Below are 15,222 nucleotides of genomic sequence, written 5' to 3' on the forward strand. Positions count from 1 at the left end.
AATGTGTACAAACTTTTCTGTGGAGTTTTAACAAAAAAAATCACAATGCTGTAGAAATCAGGCAGAATGACCTTACGCTTCAAAAATGTGAAAGTGATAGAAAGCGAAACAGAGAGATTTGTTCATCCTTACTTTTAAGTCCCATTGGTTTCAATAGCAGAGTTTAAGCACATGTTTAACACTTGCATTGAAATTACACAGTCTTAACTTTGGCTGCATCATGGCCATTATTATCCCTTAAGGGTGAGGAGTAATTGGGAGGGAAAGCCATACATAAATGACACAAAGTGTGCTGTAAATGCTTTATTGTGATAGGAAATCCTTCCAGAAATTCAGTAAATATACACATTCTACAGTGGATGACGAGTGGATTTGCAAATTTTATCATATCCATGAGCACCATCCAGTTCTCGGTTATACTCTCTTCTTACAAAATTAACCAATAGTTTATGCCAGGCAGTTGCAAGATGATTTTGAGTGCAATGCAGAGGGAATTTCTTTTGTACAGATGAATGGGTTCATTTTGAACCATGCATGAGCATGTGGTCTTCCCAGTGATTTGAGCTTACTGAGATAAAGCTACAAGCAAAGTACTGTTGAGGAGGACTTAGCCAGAATGACAGGATTGTCTTCCTGTGAGAGCTTTGATTTTAAGCACTAAGTTCTGTTTCATCATATAAAGGATTAATGTAACAAAGCTGGCTATTTTTGCTCGCCATCTCCTCCAGTGTCTCTTCCACAGAACACATGCCAGCTAAAGCCTAGAAAAGAGAGACCAAAATGTTTACTATAATTGCTGGGGGTGGGTGGGGTGCATGAATGTATGTTTGTTTGTCTCTCTCTCTCTCTCTCTCTCTCTCTATATATATATATATATATAATTGAGAGCTTAAATGCTTTGAAGAGAACGTAGATCTTATAGGTTGAGATGAATCCATACTGTCAACACAGCACTTACATTTCACTAAGCAATGCATGAGGCTCTTCATTTGCTGTGAGCATGATAACCCATTTCTGCACAAGCAAAAGCTTTATACTCAAAATACATCTTTGCAAATCTGTAATATGGATGCAAAGTTGCTTATGCTGCACAAAACCTTTCTCCCTTTTGCTTTACTCTGAGGGCCAAGAGACACAATCTGCTTGTTTTATGCTTGATTTTTTCTTTGCTTCAGGGACCAGTCCAGACACTACAGCAGGGGCAAAGGGTTAAATCTCCTCCCCTCCTCCCCATATGGCTGCTATTTAGCAAACAAAAAAAACACACACAAGCGCTCAATTCCTAATTACATGCTTAATTATTGTGTAGTTTGGTCTTGAAACAAAAACACAAAAATAGGATTCTTACCACTGGGTTGGATGGTGTATCAAATATGGGGTTATCAAACCCTTTGTCAATTGTTTCTTCCAAAGGTTCCAAGTCCTTGTTTTGGTTCCACAAGGAGGTAAAATGCACAGAGGGGAGAGATCTATAAAAAGAGAAATGGTGGAAAACTGACAACAGCAATCGCAATGTTGCTTTCACAAGGAGAACTAGAGATTAAAAAGTGGGGGGAAAGCAAAAGTCTTCTCTCGGCACCTAAAATACACTAGTGTATTAGTTTAGGCACCTTCCTGGGGAAAGTGTTCCACAAGTGAGGCACAACAGAGAAGACTCTGTCTCCAGTCACCAAAAAATCAATCTAGGGTGTTTGCTGGCATTTTTGCTATACAGCTAGAGGCAAAGGGGATTTTTTTGAAAATACTTTTTATTTATTTTTGTCTTTATAAACGAAATAAACAGTACCAACAACCTGATCAATAACTACAATTTCCCAACAATATAATATTCTTAGGAGGATACAACAATAACAAAAAGGAGAAGAAAGGAAAATTAAAAAAATGATTTTTTTCTTTTTCTTTTTTAAAGGGTTACATTTAAACTCCAATACACACGGGCTTCAGATCCCATTCTATTTTAAAAACTATACCTATAACATTAGCAATATTACAATTTAATAATCAACCATACATTTCAGTATCATATCATCAGTCTTATAGCAAGGAAGCAGGCCTATAATTCATTCCCTGTAATCATATATTGCCCTTAAGTTAAAATATAATAGTAATAATAAAGCTTAACAATTTAACCAACCAAAAATCTTACTAAGTAGCCTTATAGTGATGATGATGATGATGATAGTAATAATAATAATAAAAAGATGAAATTATAATGTTATATAATAATAAAGCTTGGAAGCAACTGTACAACAATCAGTAATATATTTTATACTAGATATATAAATGAGTGTGCACAATACACCCTCAAACAATATATTTGAATACAGCATATCATATCCATTTTAGAGAAGGAGAATTTAAAGAAAAATAAAAAAGAGAAGAGAAATGAAATGAAATGAAATGAAATGAAAGAAAGCAAACGAATATATGTATAGTCAGTTATCTCTGGCCTAGCCTGAATCATGCAGACTAAACATAGACAGTTAACAAAACTTGTTTAGAGATTCCAGTTCATGAGGCTGGAACAGAAATCTCACGCATTTTTACATTCAGCCATGCCTCTGCCATTTCATGATTTAGAACTTCTTCATCTAACCTTCAGAAACAGTGCAAAATGTAGCAGGATATTTTCAGTGATATTGTAAGTTCATCTGTTTTGCCAGATTTTTCACCTTGATAAATTGCCTTCTTTTATCAGCCACCTCTTTGATGTAATCTGGAAATAACATAACTTTATCTTGTTTCCAAAAAAGACTTCCACACTCTCTTGCCAAACACAGGATATAATTCTTTGTGGAGATTCTTGCAAATTGGACTATAATTGTATAGCCAGTCCCTTTAGCATTTGGCACATTAAATGCCTGCTCAATATCAAGTAAATAATCAGATGGCAGAGGGAGTATCTCATGCAAAAGCTTGTCTACAGAGGTAGGCAAATTTACATCACTAGGCAAATTTTTAATACCAATAATATGTACATTGGATCTGCGCATGAAGGCCTCCAGTTGGGAAATTCTGACAGAGAAATTTTTGAAAAAAACTTGTGTCATAGTTTCGTTCGTTGTCAGACTATCTTGTAGCTCGTTAACCTTCACCTCCATTTTTTGCCAAGAAGTGTTAATTAAATCCACAGCCCCTTGCAGGGTAGTGATGGAATTTTGAGTTTAATCCAACCTCTTGGCTTGCTCCACAAATTGCGAAGATAAAGTTTTTATCAGAGTAAATAATTCTCCTATATCTTCTGTTCTCTGAGCTTTTGCCAAGGGAGGTACAGGAGGAGTGGGCAGTGATGCAGTTCCTTTCTTTCTCCTCGCTGTAGCCATGTTTCTCTTCAAACAAATCTTGCAGGTCCACAAATATTCTCAAATATTGTTGATATTTCTTAAACCATCCCTCGGATGTTGTTGATATTTCTTAATCCATATATTACAATGGAACACGTCAGCCCTGTTTTCTCCTATTAAATAGGAGTTTCAGAACAGCTTTTTGCGATGATTAAGCTCTGGGAGGGTAGTCTCTGAATCCAGCCCCCCACTGCCTTGCAGAGGGTACTTTTTTCCACAATCTTATCCAGATGCTGCCTTGCCCCCCCTTTTAATTCAAGGGGGGAGATGAAAAGGTTTTTCAAAGTTTTAAAAAGCTGTTTGAGATAGCGTTCCACGGAGGCTCCGTGGAATGCTGCGAGGGCAACATTGGTTCCAACCGGAAGTCTGGAGGCAAAGGGGATTAAGCCCTCATCTCATGATCAAGCTTGCCTGTGTACACTAAGATCATTTGAGGCCCTCCTCTGGGTGCTTTTGACATCTGAGTGTTCTGAATCAGTGCCTGGGTGCAGTAATGGACTGAATGAGTGCCAATAAACTGAGATTCAGTCCAGATAAGGTGGAGATACTGGGTGGTTCTTCTGCCCAGTTGCATGACAGTCAACCTGTTCTGGAGAAGGTTGCCCTCCTCTTAAAGGATCAGGTTAACAGTCTGGCAGTGCTCTTGGATCCAGCACTGTCACTGGAGACACAGGTGGCCTCAGCAGCATAGAGTACCTTTTATCAGCTTCGGCTGATATATCCTATCTGGGCAGAGATAGCCTAACTACAGTTATCCACAATCTGGTAATCTTTCATTTGCATTACTGCAATGCATTATACGTGGGGCTGCCTTTGAAAAACAGTCCAGAAACTTCAGCTGGTCCAAAATAAGGCAGTGAGACTGTTAATGGGAACTGGCTGATATGATTGTATTACACCAATACGGTACGATTTGCACTGGCTGCTGGTCCATTTCCGGGCCCAATTCAAAGTGTTCGTACTACTCTACAAAGCCCTAAACATCTTGGGGCCGGGTTACCTGAAGGATTGTCTCCTTCCACATATGCCTTCCCAGACCGTAAGTTCATCATCATAGACCCTTCTCCGTGTGCCTCCGCCAAATGAGTTGACATGGGTGGTTACTAAGGTGAGGGCCTTTTCAGTGGTGGCACCTCAGTTGTGGATTATCCTTCCCAGAGAGGCTCTCCTAGAGCCTACATTGTGGTCTTTTTGGCACCAGATGAAGACCTTTTATTTTTCAAGGCTTTTTAGTCCTTTAGTTTTAAGAATAAATAAATGTATTTGTTTTCTGGTTACTCTGATCCTTTTTTTAAAAAACAATGATACATTTATTTCCTCCAAACACCCCGTCCATTAAAAAAAGAGCAACTATTTAAGAGAAAGAAAATTGTTTCAAAGGAATACCCAGCTTTCAAATCCACATCACAGGGAAATGCACACTGTATTATCAGTGATGGAAATTTGGAGGTTTTTTGGAAATTAAACAAAGCTACTGTTTTATTGCTAGGAAACGCTAATCAGCTTGACACTAGCAAGGGAAACAAGCAGAGCCTGGGAGCTTTGCTGCTTGGTAGAAGAAAAGAAGACCAGCGCTAATGAACAGGAACATCCCAAGCACACAGAGCATGAACCACTGGTTTGTCGGCTGGTGGAACACACAGAGAACTGAGATTACCCTTCAGCGTACATGGAAAGGGCATTTGGAATTCATCTGGAAGCTTGCCAGGGGCATGCATACATTGTGACCAGCCACTACACCTTCTAGATATCTGCATGTATTTACGGGGCCCTACTGAGATGGCAGGATGGTGATCAGAAGCTGGTAAATCTTAGGCGGCACACAGGGCTGTCGTCTGACAAGCCCCCTCAATCCACTTGCATGCTGCCTCCACTGTATTCATTGAAAAACTTGGGGACTGTGCATTGTCTGTCCCAGGAGGGGAAAGGACACTGCCATAAACCTGAGGATCCTGCAGGCTGTGTGTCTCTGGCAGACACCTGGACACGTTTGAGCTGGTGTATCTCTTCTCCTGAATAAAGGAAAGCTTTGCAGGGTGAGACCCCCAGGGTCAGTCTAGGTCAGCACCCTCCTGATGTGTTGGACTACAACTCCTAGCATACCCCAGCCAGCTGGATGTTGCTGTCGAACACTTCTGGAGAGCACCAGGTTGGAGAAGGCTGGTCTAGGTAGCCCGGGAGGAAGCCCAACCAAGGAAGCCCCAGGAAGACCATACATGAATGGGTGGATCAGTCCTGTTACCTTAATGTGCCTTTCCTGTAAAGAAGCAGGACAGCTCCCAACAGCAAGAGGACAAGGAGGAGACCAACAACCGTCCCAGCAATCGTAGCACCCACAGGGTCACCTGCGCCGTGGGCATTCCACTTACTGCCAGTGGCTGCCTGCAAGATGCCCGCCACAATGCCAAAGGATTCTCCTGCAAAGCAGCAAAATATCATAGCTCAAACCAGAAGTCCAATATGTTTGCATGGTGTAGGTAACCAATTTCCTGCTAGACAATGCATTCTCCCCAGAGTGAGCAAATGAAGACAGCAACTGCGCTCTTCATCCATTATTCCCTTCCAGGATTGCCACCACAATGCTCTTTCCCAGAATCGCAAAGAAGCATGAACACTGTGGTGTTCATTCATTCGCCGCCCAATCCTGCGTTTACTCAGGAGTAAGGATGTCGCAAGCACCTGACTTAGTCCGGGAGGCCGGGAAAACTCCCCACGTCTGGACCCCAGCCCCCACTTGCCGAGCTCCAGGGCGCTGGCGGACCCAGCTGATGAGTGCCCTGGAGCTCGGTGAGTGGCCGGGAACAGCCCAGAATTGTTGCCGCACACGCCCCAATGTCAAGAGCGGCTGGGGCGTGCACGGCGCCTCCTCCTCCTGCTGCCCAGTCGGCTGTCAGGGAAGCTTCCTTGATAGCCGACTGGACAGGACAGGGCCTCAGCCGGCACCCCGGCTGCAAGCCGTTTCCGGCTCTCAAGGGGGAGATGGCTAGCGGCTGGGGCATGTGTGCCGACCCAGGCAGTCAAGCCCTTGTGAGCACAAGGGCATGACGGTCAGAGTCAGCAGGGCGGCTGGGGGCCGTGTAACCCATATACACAAGATTACAGGTGTAAGCACCTGTAAGCTTGTGTATATGGGCTATGCACGGCCCCCTTTTGCATTTATACAAATATGCACATTTTCACAAGCACCATTTTTTCTTAAAATGGTGCTCGCAGCACTCACCAACCGCTCTCAGGTGAGTGTGGGCGGCTCAGTGAGCACTGGGAGGGGGGCAAGCACGTATCTGGGGGGGCATGAGTGGGGGCATGGGCTAGGCGGGTACCTGGCAAAACCAGGCTGGGGGTTCCCCATCTATCCCTACTCAGGTGTAAGTCCCATTGTATCCAACAGGGCTTACTCTCAGGAAAGTGTGCAGCAGATTCTGTTCACATCTTGCTGTACACTTAAAAAAAAAACCCTTAGGGCGGCCAACAATAAATAAAAATCATACCAGTCAATGAGCACACTAAAGCAAAATCATTAAAAATAACAACAGCATAAATAGCACTATACAAATCCATAGTCGCAGCCAATGTTACAATAAAATATGAAGAGTCTGGAATTTTATACCACTGGGGCAACTTTGGTGACCTCACTGTTACATGCTCTGCATGGAACAGGCCCTGACAAGGATTTGGAAGCTAATACAGAACACAGGAACCTGCCACTGCTGTTTCCAAATCCAATGCTGTAAAGAACAATATTGTTTAGGAGCCTGGAATGTAAGATCAATGAATCAAGGTAAGCTGGAGGTGGTCAAACATGAGATGGCAAGATTGAACATCTGGGAATCAGCAAACTAAAATGGACAGGCATGGGCGAATTTAATTCAGGTTCCATTATATCTACTACTGTGGGCAAGAATCCCTTAGAAGAAATGGAGTAGCACTCATAGTCAATAAAAGGGTGGGAAAAGCAGTACTGGGGTACAATCTCAAAAACGATAGAATGATCTCAGTACGAATCCAAGGCAAACCATTCCACATCACAGTAATTCAAGTCTATGCCCCAACTACTGAGGCCCAAGAAGCTGAGGTTGATTGGTTCTATGAAGACCTACAACACTTTCTAGAACTAACACCAAAAAAGGATGTCCTCTTCATCATAGGGGATTGGAATGCTAAAGTAGGAAGTCAAGAAATCACCGGGATAACAGGCAAGCATGGCCTTGGTGTACAAAATGAAGCAGGACAAAGGCTAATAGAGTTTTGCCAAGAGAACACGCTGATCATAGCAAACATGCTTTTCCAACAACACAAGAGGCGACTCTACACATGGACGTCACCAGATGGTCAATATCGAAATCAGATTGATTATGTCCTTTGCAGCCAAAGATGGAGAAGCTCCATACAGTCAGTAAAAACAAGACCTGGAGCTGACTGTGGCTCAGATCATGAGCTGTTTCTTGCAAAATTTCGGCTTAAATTGAAGAACGTAGGGAAAACCACTAAACCATTCAGATATGACCTAAATCATATCCCTTATGAATATACAGTGGAGGTGAGGAATAGATTTAAGGAATTAGACTTGATAGAAAGAGTGCCTGAGGAACTATGGACGGAGGTCCGTAACATTGTTCAGGAAGCAGCAACTCCATCCATCCCAAAGAAAAAGAAATGCAAGAAAGCAAGGTGGCTGTCTGATGAGGCTTTACAAGTAGCTGAGGAAAGAAGGCAAGCAAAAAGCAAGGGAGAAAGGGGAATGCAGGGGAATATCCAACTGAATGCAAAGTTCCAGAGAATAGCAAGGAGAGACAAGAAGGCCTTCTTAAATGAACAATGCAAAGAAATCGAGGAAAACAATAGAATGGGAAAGACTAGAGATGTTTTCAAGAAAATCGGAGATCTCAAGGGAACGTTTTGTGCAAAGATGGGCATGATAAAGGACAAAGAGGGCAGGGACCTCACAGAAGCAGATGAGATTAAGAAGAGGTGGCAAGAATACACAGAAGAACTATACAGGAAAGGTCTTAATGTCCCTGATAGCCATGATAGTGCTCTCACTGAACTTGAGCCAGACATCCTCGAGAGTGAAGTCAAGTGGGCCTTAGGAAGCATTACTAACAACAAAGCTAGCAGAGATGACAGTATTCCAGCTGAGCTATTTAAGATCCTAAAAGATGATGCTGTTAAGGTGCTACACTCAATATGCCAACAAATTTGGAACACTCCACAGTGGCCACAAGACTGGAAAAGGTCAGTTTACATTCCAATTCCAAAGAAGGGCAATGCCAAAGAGTGTTCGAACTACCGCACAATTGCGCTCATTTCACATGCCAGCAAGGTGATGCTCAAAATCCTACAAGCTAGGCTTCAGCAATATGTGAACCGAGAACTACCAGAAGTACAAGCTGGGTTTTGAAGAGGCAGAGGAACTAGAGATCAAATCGCCAACATTCGCTGCATCATGGAGAAAGCAAGAGAATTCCAGAAAAACGTCTATTTCTGCTTCATTGACTACGCTAAAGCCTTTGATTGTGTGGATCACAACAAACTGTGGCAAATTCTCAAAGAGATGGGAGTACCAGACCACCTTACCTGTCTCCTGAGAAACCTGTACGAGGGCCAAGAAGCAACAGTAAGAACCGGACATGGAACAACCGATTGGTTCAAAATTGGGAAAGGAATACGATAAGGCTGCATATTGTCACCCTGCTTATTTAACTTATATGCAGAGTACATCATGAGAAACGCCAGGTTGGATGAATCACACGTTGGAATTAAGATTGCCGTGAGAATTATCAACAACCTCAGATACGCAGACGATACCACCCTAATGGCAGAAAGCGAAGAAGATTTAAAGAGCCTCTTGTTGAGGGTGAAAGTGGAGAGTGCAAAAGCTGGTTTGAAACTCAACATTAAAAAAACGAAGATCATGGCATCTGGCTCCATCACTTCCTGGCATATAGAAAGGGAAGAATGGAAGCAGTGACAGATTTTATTTTCTTGGGCTCCAAGATCACCGCAGATGGTGACTGTAGCCATGAAATTAAAAGACGCTTGCTCCTTGGGAGGAAAGCTATGGCAAACCTAGACAGCATAGTAAGAAGCGGAGACATCACCTTGCCGACAAAGGTCCATATAATCAAAGCTATGGTTTTCCCAGTAGCAACATATGGCTGTGAGAGCTGGACTATAAGGAAGGCTGAGCGCCGAAGAATTGATGCTTTCGAACTGTGGTGCTGGAGAAGACTCTTACGAGTCCCCTGGACTGCAAGGAGGTCAAATCAGTCCATCCTAAAGGAAATCAACCCTGAGTTCTCATTGGATGGGCAGATACTGAAGCTGAAGCTCAAATATTTTGGCCACCTAATGCGAAGAGAAAACTCACTGGAAAAGACCCTGATGCTGGGAAAGATTGACAGCAAAAGGAGAAGGGGACGGCAGAGGATGAGATGGCTAGATAGCATCACCGATGCAATGAATATGAACTTGAGCACACTCCGGGAGAGAGCGCAGGACAGGAAGGCCTGACGTGCTATGGTCCATGGGGTCATGAAGAGTCGGACATGACTTAACGACTGAACTACAACAGTATTTCTACAGCCCTCCCCGACCTGGTGCCCTGCAGATGTCTGGGCCACTGGCCACGCTGGCTGGGGATGACGTGAGTTGTAGTCCAGCACGTCTGGAGGGCACCAGGTTGGGGAAGTCTGCATTAGAATGTTAAAGACCCCAAACCACCATTTCGAATGGTGCCTTGAAGCTAACTGGGAGCCAGCGTGGATCTTTCCAGTTAGTGCCGCTGTGCCCGTTTCAACCCACAAAGGGCAAGAAATGCTGCAACAGGGCACTGTTTCTGACCCTGGAGCTAGCTTCAGATGGTGGCAGTCATGAGGAAGGGGCTGGCACGTGCCAGAAGTGGTAGGCAGACAGATGCTCTGCGGGTATTTGAAAACCTGGCGCAGCTTGTCCAATAACGGACTTATCGTGTAATATAATACAGCACAAATGTAGAGGTGAGGGATCATAGCTCAACGGGAAGAGCAACTGCTTTGCATGCAGAAGGTCCTAGGTTCAGTCCTAGGCATTTCCACTTAAAAAGGATCAGGCAACTGCTGATGGGAAAGGCGTCTGCCTGAGACTGAAGAACTGTTGCCAGTCAGAATAGGCCCCACTGGGCTTGATGGGTCTGGCCTGGAAAAAGGCATCTCCCTTTGGTTCAATCTTCACTTCATCCATGGACTGGGGCTGTTCACACAACATGTTAATGCACCCTCAGTGTGGGTTGAGTGTGGGTTGTTGCTGAACCATGGATTGTTTATTGAACCGTGGGTTAGCGTGTTGTCTGAACCTAGGACATTTTCCACAGGGTGGTTGTTAACCATGCAGTGTGGCTTATTTTTCTCGAAAAGGCCACCTTGAGAACCCATAGTTTGTTGTTGGGTTATTCAGCATGGTTAACAAGCCACCCTGCACCCCATATAGGCAAGCCATGACTTGTTCCAGCCCCAAATCTACAATATGGGGATGATACCACACCCCTACCATTAGGGAAGTCTGTTGTGGGGAAATCCAGCTCTCTTGGGGCTCAACAGATTTCCCCGGAGCCCCCGGCTTGGCTTGCCTTCACAAGCCAAACCGTGGGCTTTTAGCCAGAACTCCCAAATATCAGCTTTTTTTTCTCTCTCTAAAAATGTCAAGTTACACAAACTGCACCCACAATTTGCATAACTTGGGCAAAGCATGGCTGTAATTAGCATAACTTGCGCAAGTTGTGGCCATAAAGTGATCAGTTATATGCAAATTGTAGCTGAAATTTCCACATAACTAAGCACTTTATGGCCACAATTTGCACAAATTACACTAATAATGTCCATAATTTGCCCAAATTACAAAAATTGTGGCTGCAATTTGCATCACTTGGCATTTCCAGGGTGTGGGGGGATCAAGCAGACGTCCGCAAGCTGGCCCAACTCATGCAGATCGAGTTGGGCCAGCTCGCGGGCTGGCAAATTGGAGTCCCGGGGGCCAAGCTGCAGAACGCTCGGCGGATTTCACCCCCTCCAGGCGGAATCCTCCGACATCCCTACCTACCATATAGGGTTCTTGTGAGGATTACTGGGAACATGTGTGCAAGGCACCTTGAACACTTGAAAATGCACAGGTGTGATTGTCCTTATTGTCGCTCAAGGCTTTTGATAGGCAAAGACCTCCGGGCAAAAACTGTCATCCTGTTTGTTACCAGCTTCAGCCTCCTGGGAATTCCTTTTCCAGCACTTTTAGTGAAGCTTGGACCAATGAGACCAGAGCAGCCAAATTAATCTGAGCTGTGCATAAATTAAAGTCATTCGGGGCAAAACTGAGAAGTGATGCCTGACAAATGTCCACACAATGGAAAAATGTCTAAACCAGCATTGTCTGTTGAAACAGTGCCTTAATTTTTCTTGTACTGCTTCTAAGAAGACAGCTGAGCAAGGCAGGGTGCATGGCTGTCCCTTGGGAGGATTTATATAGGACCACTGGAAAAAAGGATGCTAGAAGCAGAACCTGAAACTTTAAGGGCCCAATCCTATGCATGTTTAGACAGAAAAAAGTCCTACAACTCTCAGCATTCTCCAGCCAGCATAGCTCACTGTGGAATGCTGGGAGTTGTAGGGCTTTTTTCTGTCTAAACATGCATAGGATTGGGCCCTTAGACACTGTTTCAATGGACTCTACCAGGAGTGCTGAGCCTTTTCAGCCTGAGGGCCGTATTCTGTTTCAAAGAAGCTCTTGGGGGCTGCATTCCAGTGGTGGGTGGAGCTGAAGGCAAAAGGGGCAGGACTAAAACACAAAAAATACCAGCGTTTTTTAGCTGAAAGCTCTTTAGCTGAAACCTCTTACTGCCAATTACTAAGCCTTAGGAGAGGCATTTCAACCTTTTAGAATGGGGCGGGGGGAAAACTGCACAAAAAACAGGAAACCACTGAATGATCAGTGATTGCAGGAAAGGGGGCGGGGCCAGGGGAAGGGGTGGAGCCCTCTGGGGAACCATAAAGGGCTGGATTTGGCTTCTAGGCCTGAAGTTCTGCACCTCTGGCCCATACAGCTTTACACATCCTTCCATTGTGTGGATGTCCAGCTTTGCATGTGCATACCAAACACAGAGCCAGGAAATTCTCCTGTTCCTGTACCAGATCAGACTATTTGTCAGTGGAGGCCGGTGGCTCCGATTTTGGAGGTTCCATGGATCCATTCTGGGTTTTTGCCTGTACCAGGCAGAACTCTAAAGGAGCTATCCAAGGTGCTGAAAATAAGTTCAGCTCCTTGGATGGTTCCTTTAGAATTCTGGCTGGTTCAGACTAAAACCCAGAATGGAATCACAGCCCCGCTGAAATCAGAGCCACCAGCCTCCACCGCTATTTGCCCATCTAACTGAGTATTGTTTACTATCCTGACTGGCAGTGACACTGCAGAGTCTCAAGCAAGGGCCTTTCCCATCGCCTGTTACCCGATTCTCTAAGCTGGAGACACCTGAGATTGAACCTGGGGCCTTCTGCATGCACAGGAGGAGCGCTCTCCCCCTGAGCTACACCCCCTTCCTCAAGGAAGGCAGCTGGTCAAGGCATGGTACATGGCTGCCGCTCTGGAGGCTTTGCATGGGACCACTGGAACAAGGATCTTCAGCCGCAAGGGTGTGGGAAGGGTTACCGTGCTCTGCTATATCCCTCATGATGTCTTTAGCTAGCTGTTCGGCATAAGTCCCAATCTGCGACTCAGTCCTATTGTCGATTAACACGATCTGGATGAATGAGACCGAGCTGCGTGGTATGATTCCCAGGAAAGTCTGTGGTTCATGCACCTTTGATATGGCCATCTGAACACCTGCATTCTTGGGCTTTGCAAAACACAAACACATAAAACACACTCACTATAGCCAGTAAAAGATGTCTGCGGCATCGTTAGAATATTAAGGAGCTGATTATATTGAGCCAGCCAGGATACTGGTCCACCTAGACTGGTGCTGTCTTTCTCTGACTGGCCACACATTACCAAGATCTTGGGCAAAGGTCTTCCCCAGCTTTCTGTAGCATTTTTAACTGGAGATGCCAAGGACTGACCGTAGGATATTTGGGCATGAAAAGCATGCCTTGCCACCGGGCTGCATCCCCTTTTTTTGGCAATGATGAGCAGCTACACTTGCTACCCTGTCTCAACTATGGGAGGGCCATCACTTAGTGGGGGAGAATTTGCTTTGCATGCAGAGAGCTCCAGGTTGGATCTCTGGCATCTCCCACTGAAGGGGCTCCGATAGCAGGGTTGGGAAAAGCCCTTCTCTGCTTGAGTCTTGGTCTTGGAGGATCTTGAAGAGGTATTGCCAGTCAGTTCTGGGCTGGATGGACCAATGGTGTGGCCCAGTATTGTGTGTCTCTGGCCCCCAAACCTGCTCTTCCTATTCTTGGGTTGTTATTTTGTTATGATAAGAATTACTCCCAGATTGGCCGAGGGCATCCACTCCCCCACTTAAATTATATCCAGGTCTAGGATATAAGCATACCAGACTCAGAAAAGTGTGGAGTATTCTGTCCCGATACAGCTCAATGTCAAAACCATCAGAGTATTCCAAGGAAATGGTGGCTCCTGCAGTCAGAACAGAACAAGAGGAAATGACATAAACAGAGTAATTGATTTCATAATTGCAAGCGAGCTCCCAAGCTGTGGGCTATCATAACACTAGCAGCTTGGGGTTGTTTATTTATTTATTTATTTATTTAATTTATTAATCACCCATCTGGCTGGTCACCCAGCCACTCTGGGCAAAGTACAGAGTGTATAAGAGAACAGTTTAAAACAATAACATTCTACAGTAAAAACGTATTTCTAAGAATACCCTAACCCACCCCAAATGCCTGCCTGAACAACCACATTTTTAATGCGCAAGGAGGCTCATTAAAGAGGGGGCATGGCGGAGTTCCCTAGGGAGAGAGTTCCACAGAGTGGGAGCCACCACAGAGAAGGCCCTCTCCCTCATCCTCACCAGCCTAGCTGTCCTGGCTGATGGGACAGAGAGAAAGCCATCCGAGGCTGATCTTGTTGAGCAGCCTGTCTGGTGTTGCTGGAGGTGCTCCCTAAGATAGGCTGGGCTGGAACCATATAGGGTTTTAAAGGTCAAAACCAATGCCTTGAATTTGGCCCAGAAAACAACTGGTAACCAGTGCAACTCCTTCAGCACTGGAGTGATGTGATCTCGCTGGCGGCTGCCTTTAATCAGGCGAGTCGCCACGTTCTGCACCAGCTGCAGCTTCCGAACCATCTTCAAGGGGAACCCCGCGTAGAGCACATTACAGTAGTCTAGAGGTCTGTATGAAGTCATGCACAGCGTAGAGTAAGTGGGTAGGAAGATGTTTGTTTCCCTCTGTCATAATACTAGATTCCGGAGTCGTCCAATGGAGTTCTGTACCAACTTGTTGTTATATTGTGGTGACTGTTTCTAGCTGGTCCTGATGCACCCCAGAGCAAGACTCATAGGTCATTCTCCAAAGTTGATGCAACCCAGTGAAGGTGCTCTAGACTTGGAACTCCTGGAGTACTTGTGGGATGGGGTTTGTGTGGCTCTGTAGTGTGTGACTTGGCTCACTTGCTTAAGCTGTTTGCCCCACTGGCACGGTCTTCTGCAATGTGCCTGATCTCTTGCAGGAGACACATTATGGCCTGGGTCTGTGAGGAGCGAGTGGACCCATGGTCTTATCTCATGGCATCCAGTTGACTAGAAGTCCTTTTGGCCACTTCCAACCGAAAGACTGGGTGCACTTGAGCTACATGCATACTCCCCAGTCAGCACATACTGTACCACGTAGAAGAGCAAGATTCCAACATGAGTATTAAACCCTGGTCGTTCTCATCCCAGCTATTTCTGCAA

At 45.0% G+C, this 15,222-nt stretch overlaps 1 protein-coding gene across 2 annotated transcripts in view; it reads right to left on the reverse strand.

The window, feature by feature from the left end:
• Positions 1-289: 289 nt before the first annotated feature.
• Positions 290-15,222, reverse strand: part of AMN (amnion associated transmembrane protein) — a 118,280-nt gene continuing 103,347 nt past the window's right edge. For both annotated transcript variants that reach the window (XM_084826679.1, XM_084826671.1), the window contains 5 exons: positions 13,861-13,943; positions 13,014-13,200; positions 5,587-5,761; positions 1,349-1,469; positions 290-761 (listed from right to left, as the gene is read on the reverse strand). In XM_084826679.1, the coding sequence (XP_084682805.1) occupies positions 651-761; positions 1,349-1,469; positions 5,587-5,761; positions 13,014-13,200; positions 13,861-13,943 (677 nt within the window). In that variant the 3' untranslated portion in view covers positions 290-650. The remainder of the gene's footprint in view (positions 762-1,348; positions 1,470-5,586; positions 5,762-13,013; positions 13,201-13,860; positions 13,944-15,222) is intronic.

The sequence above is a fragment of the Heloderma suspectum genome, chromosome 1 (genome assembly GCF_057233095.1).
Source record: "Heloderma suspectum isolate Gila_16-S chromosome 1, 16-S_ref, whole genome shotgun sequence".
In the NCBI taxonomy this organism is placed as follows: domain Eukaryota; kingdom Metazoa; phylum Chordata; class Lepidosauria; order Squamata; family Helodermatidae; genus Heloderma; species Heloderma suspectum.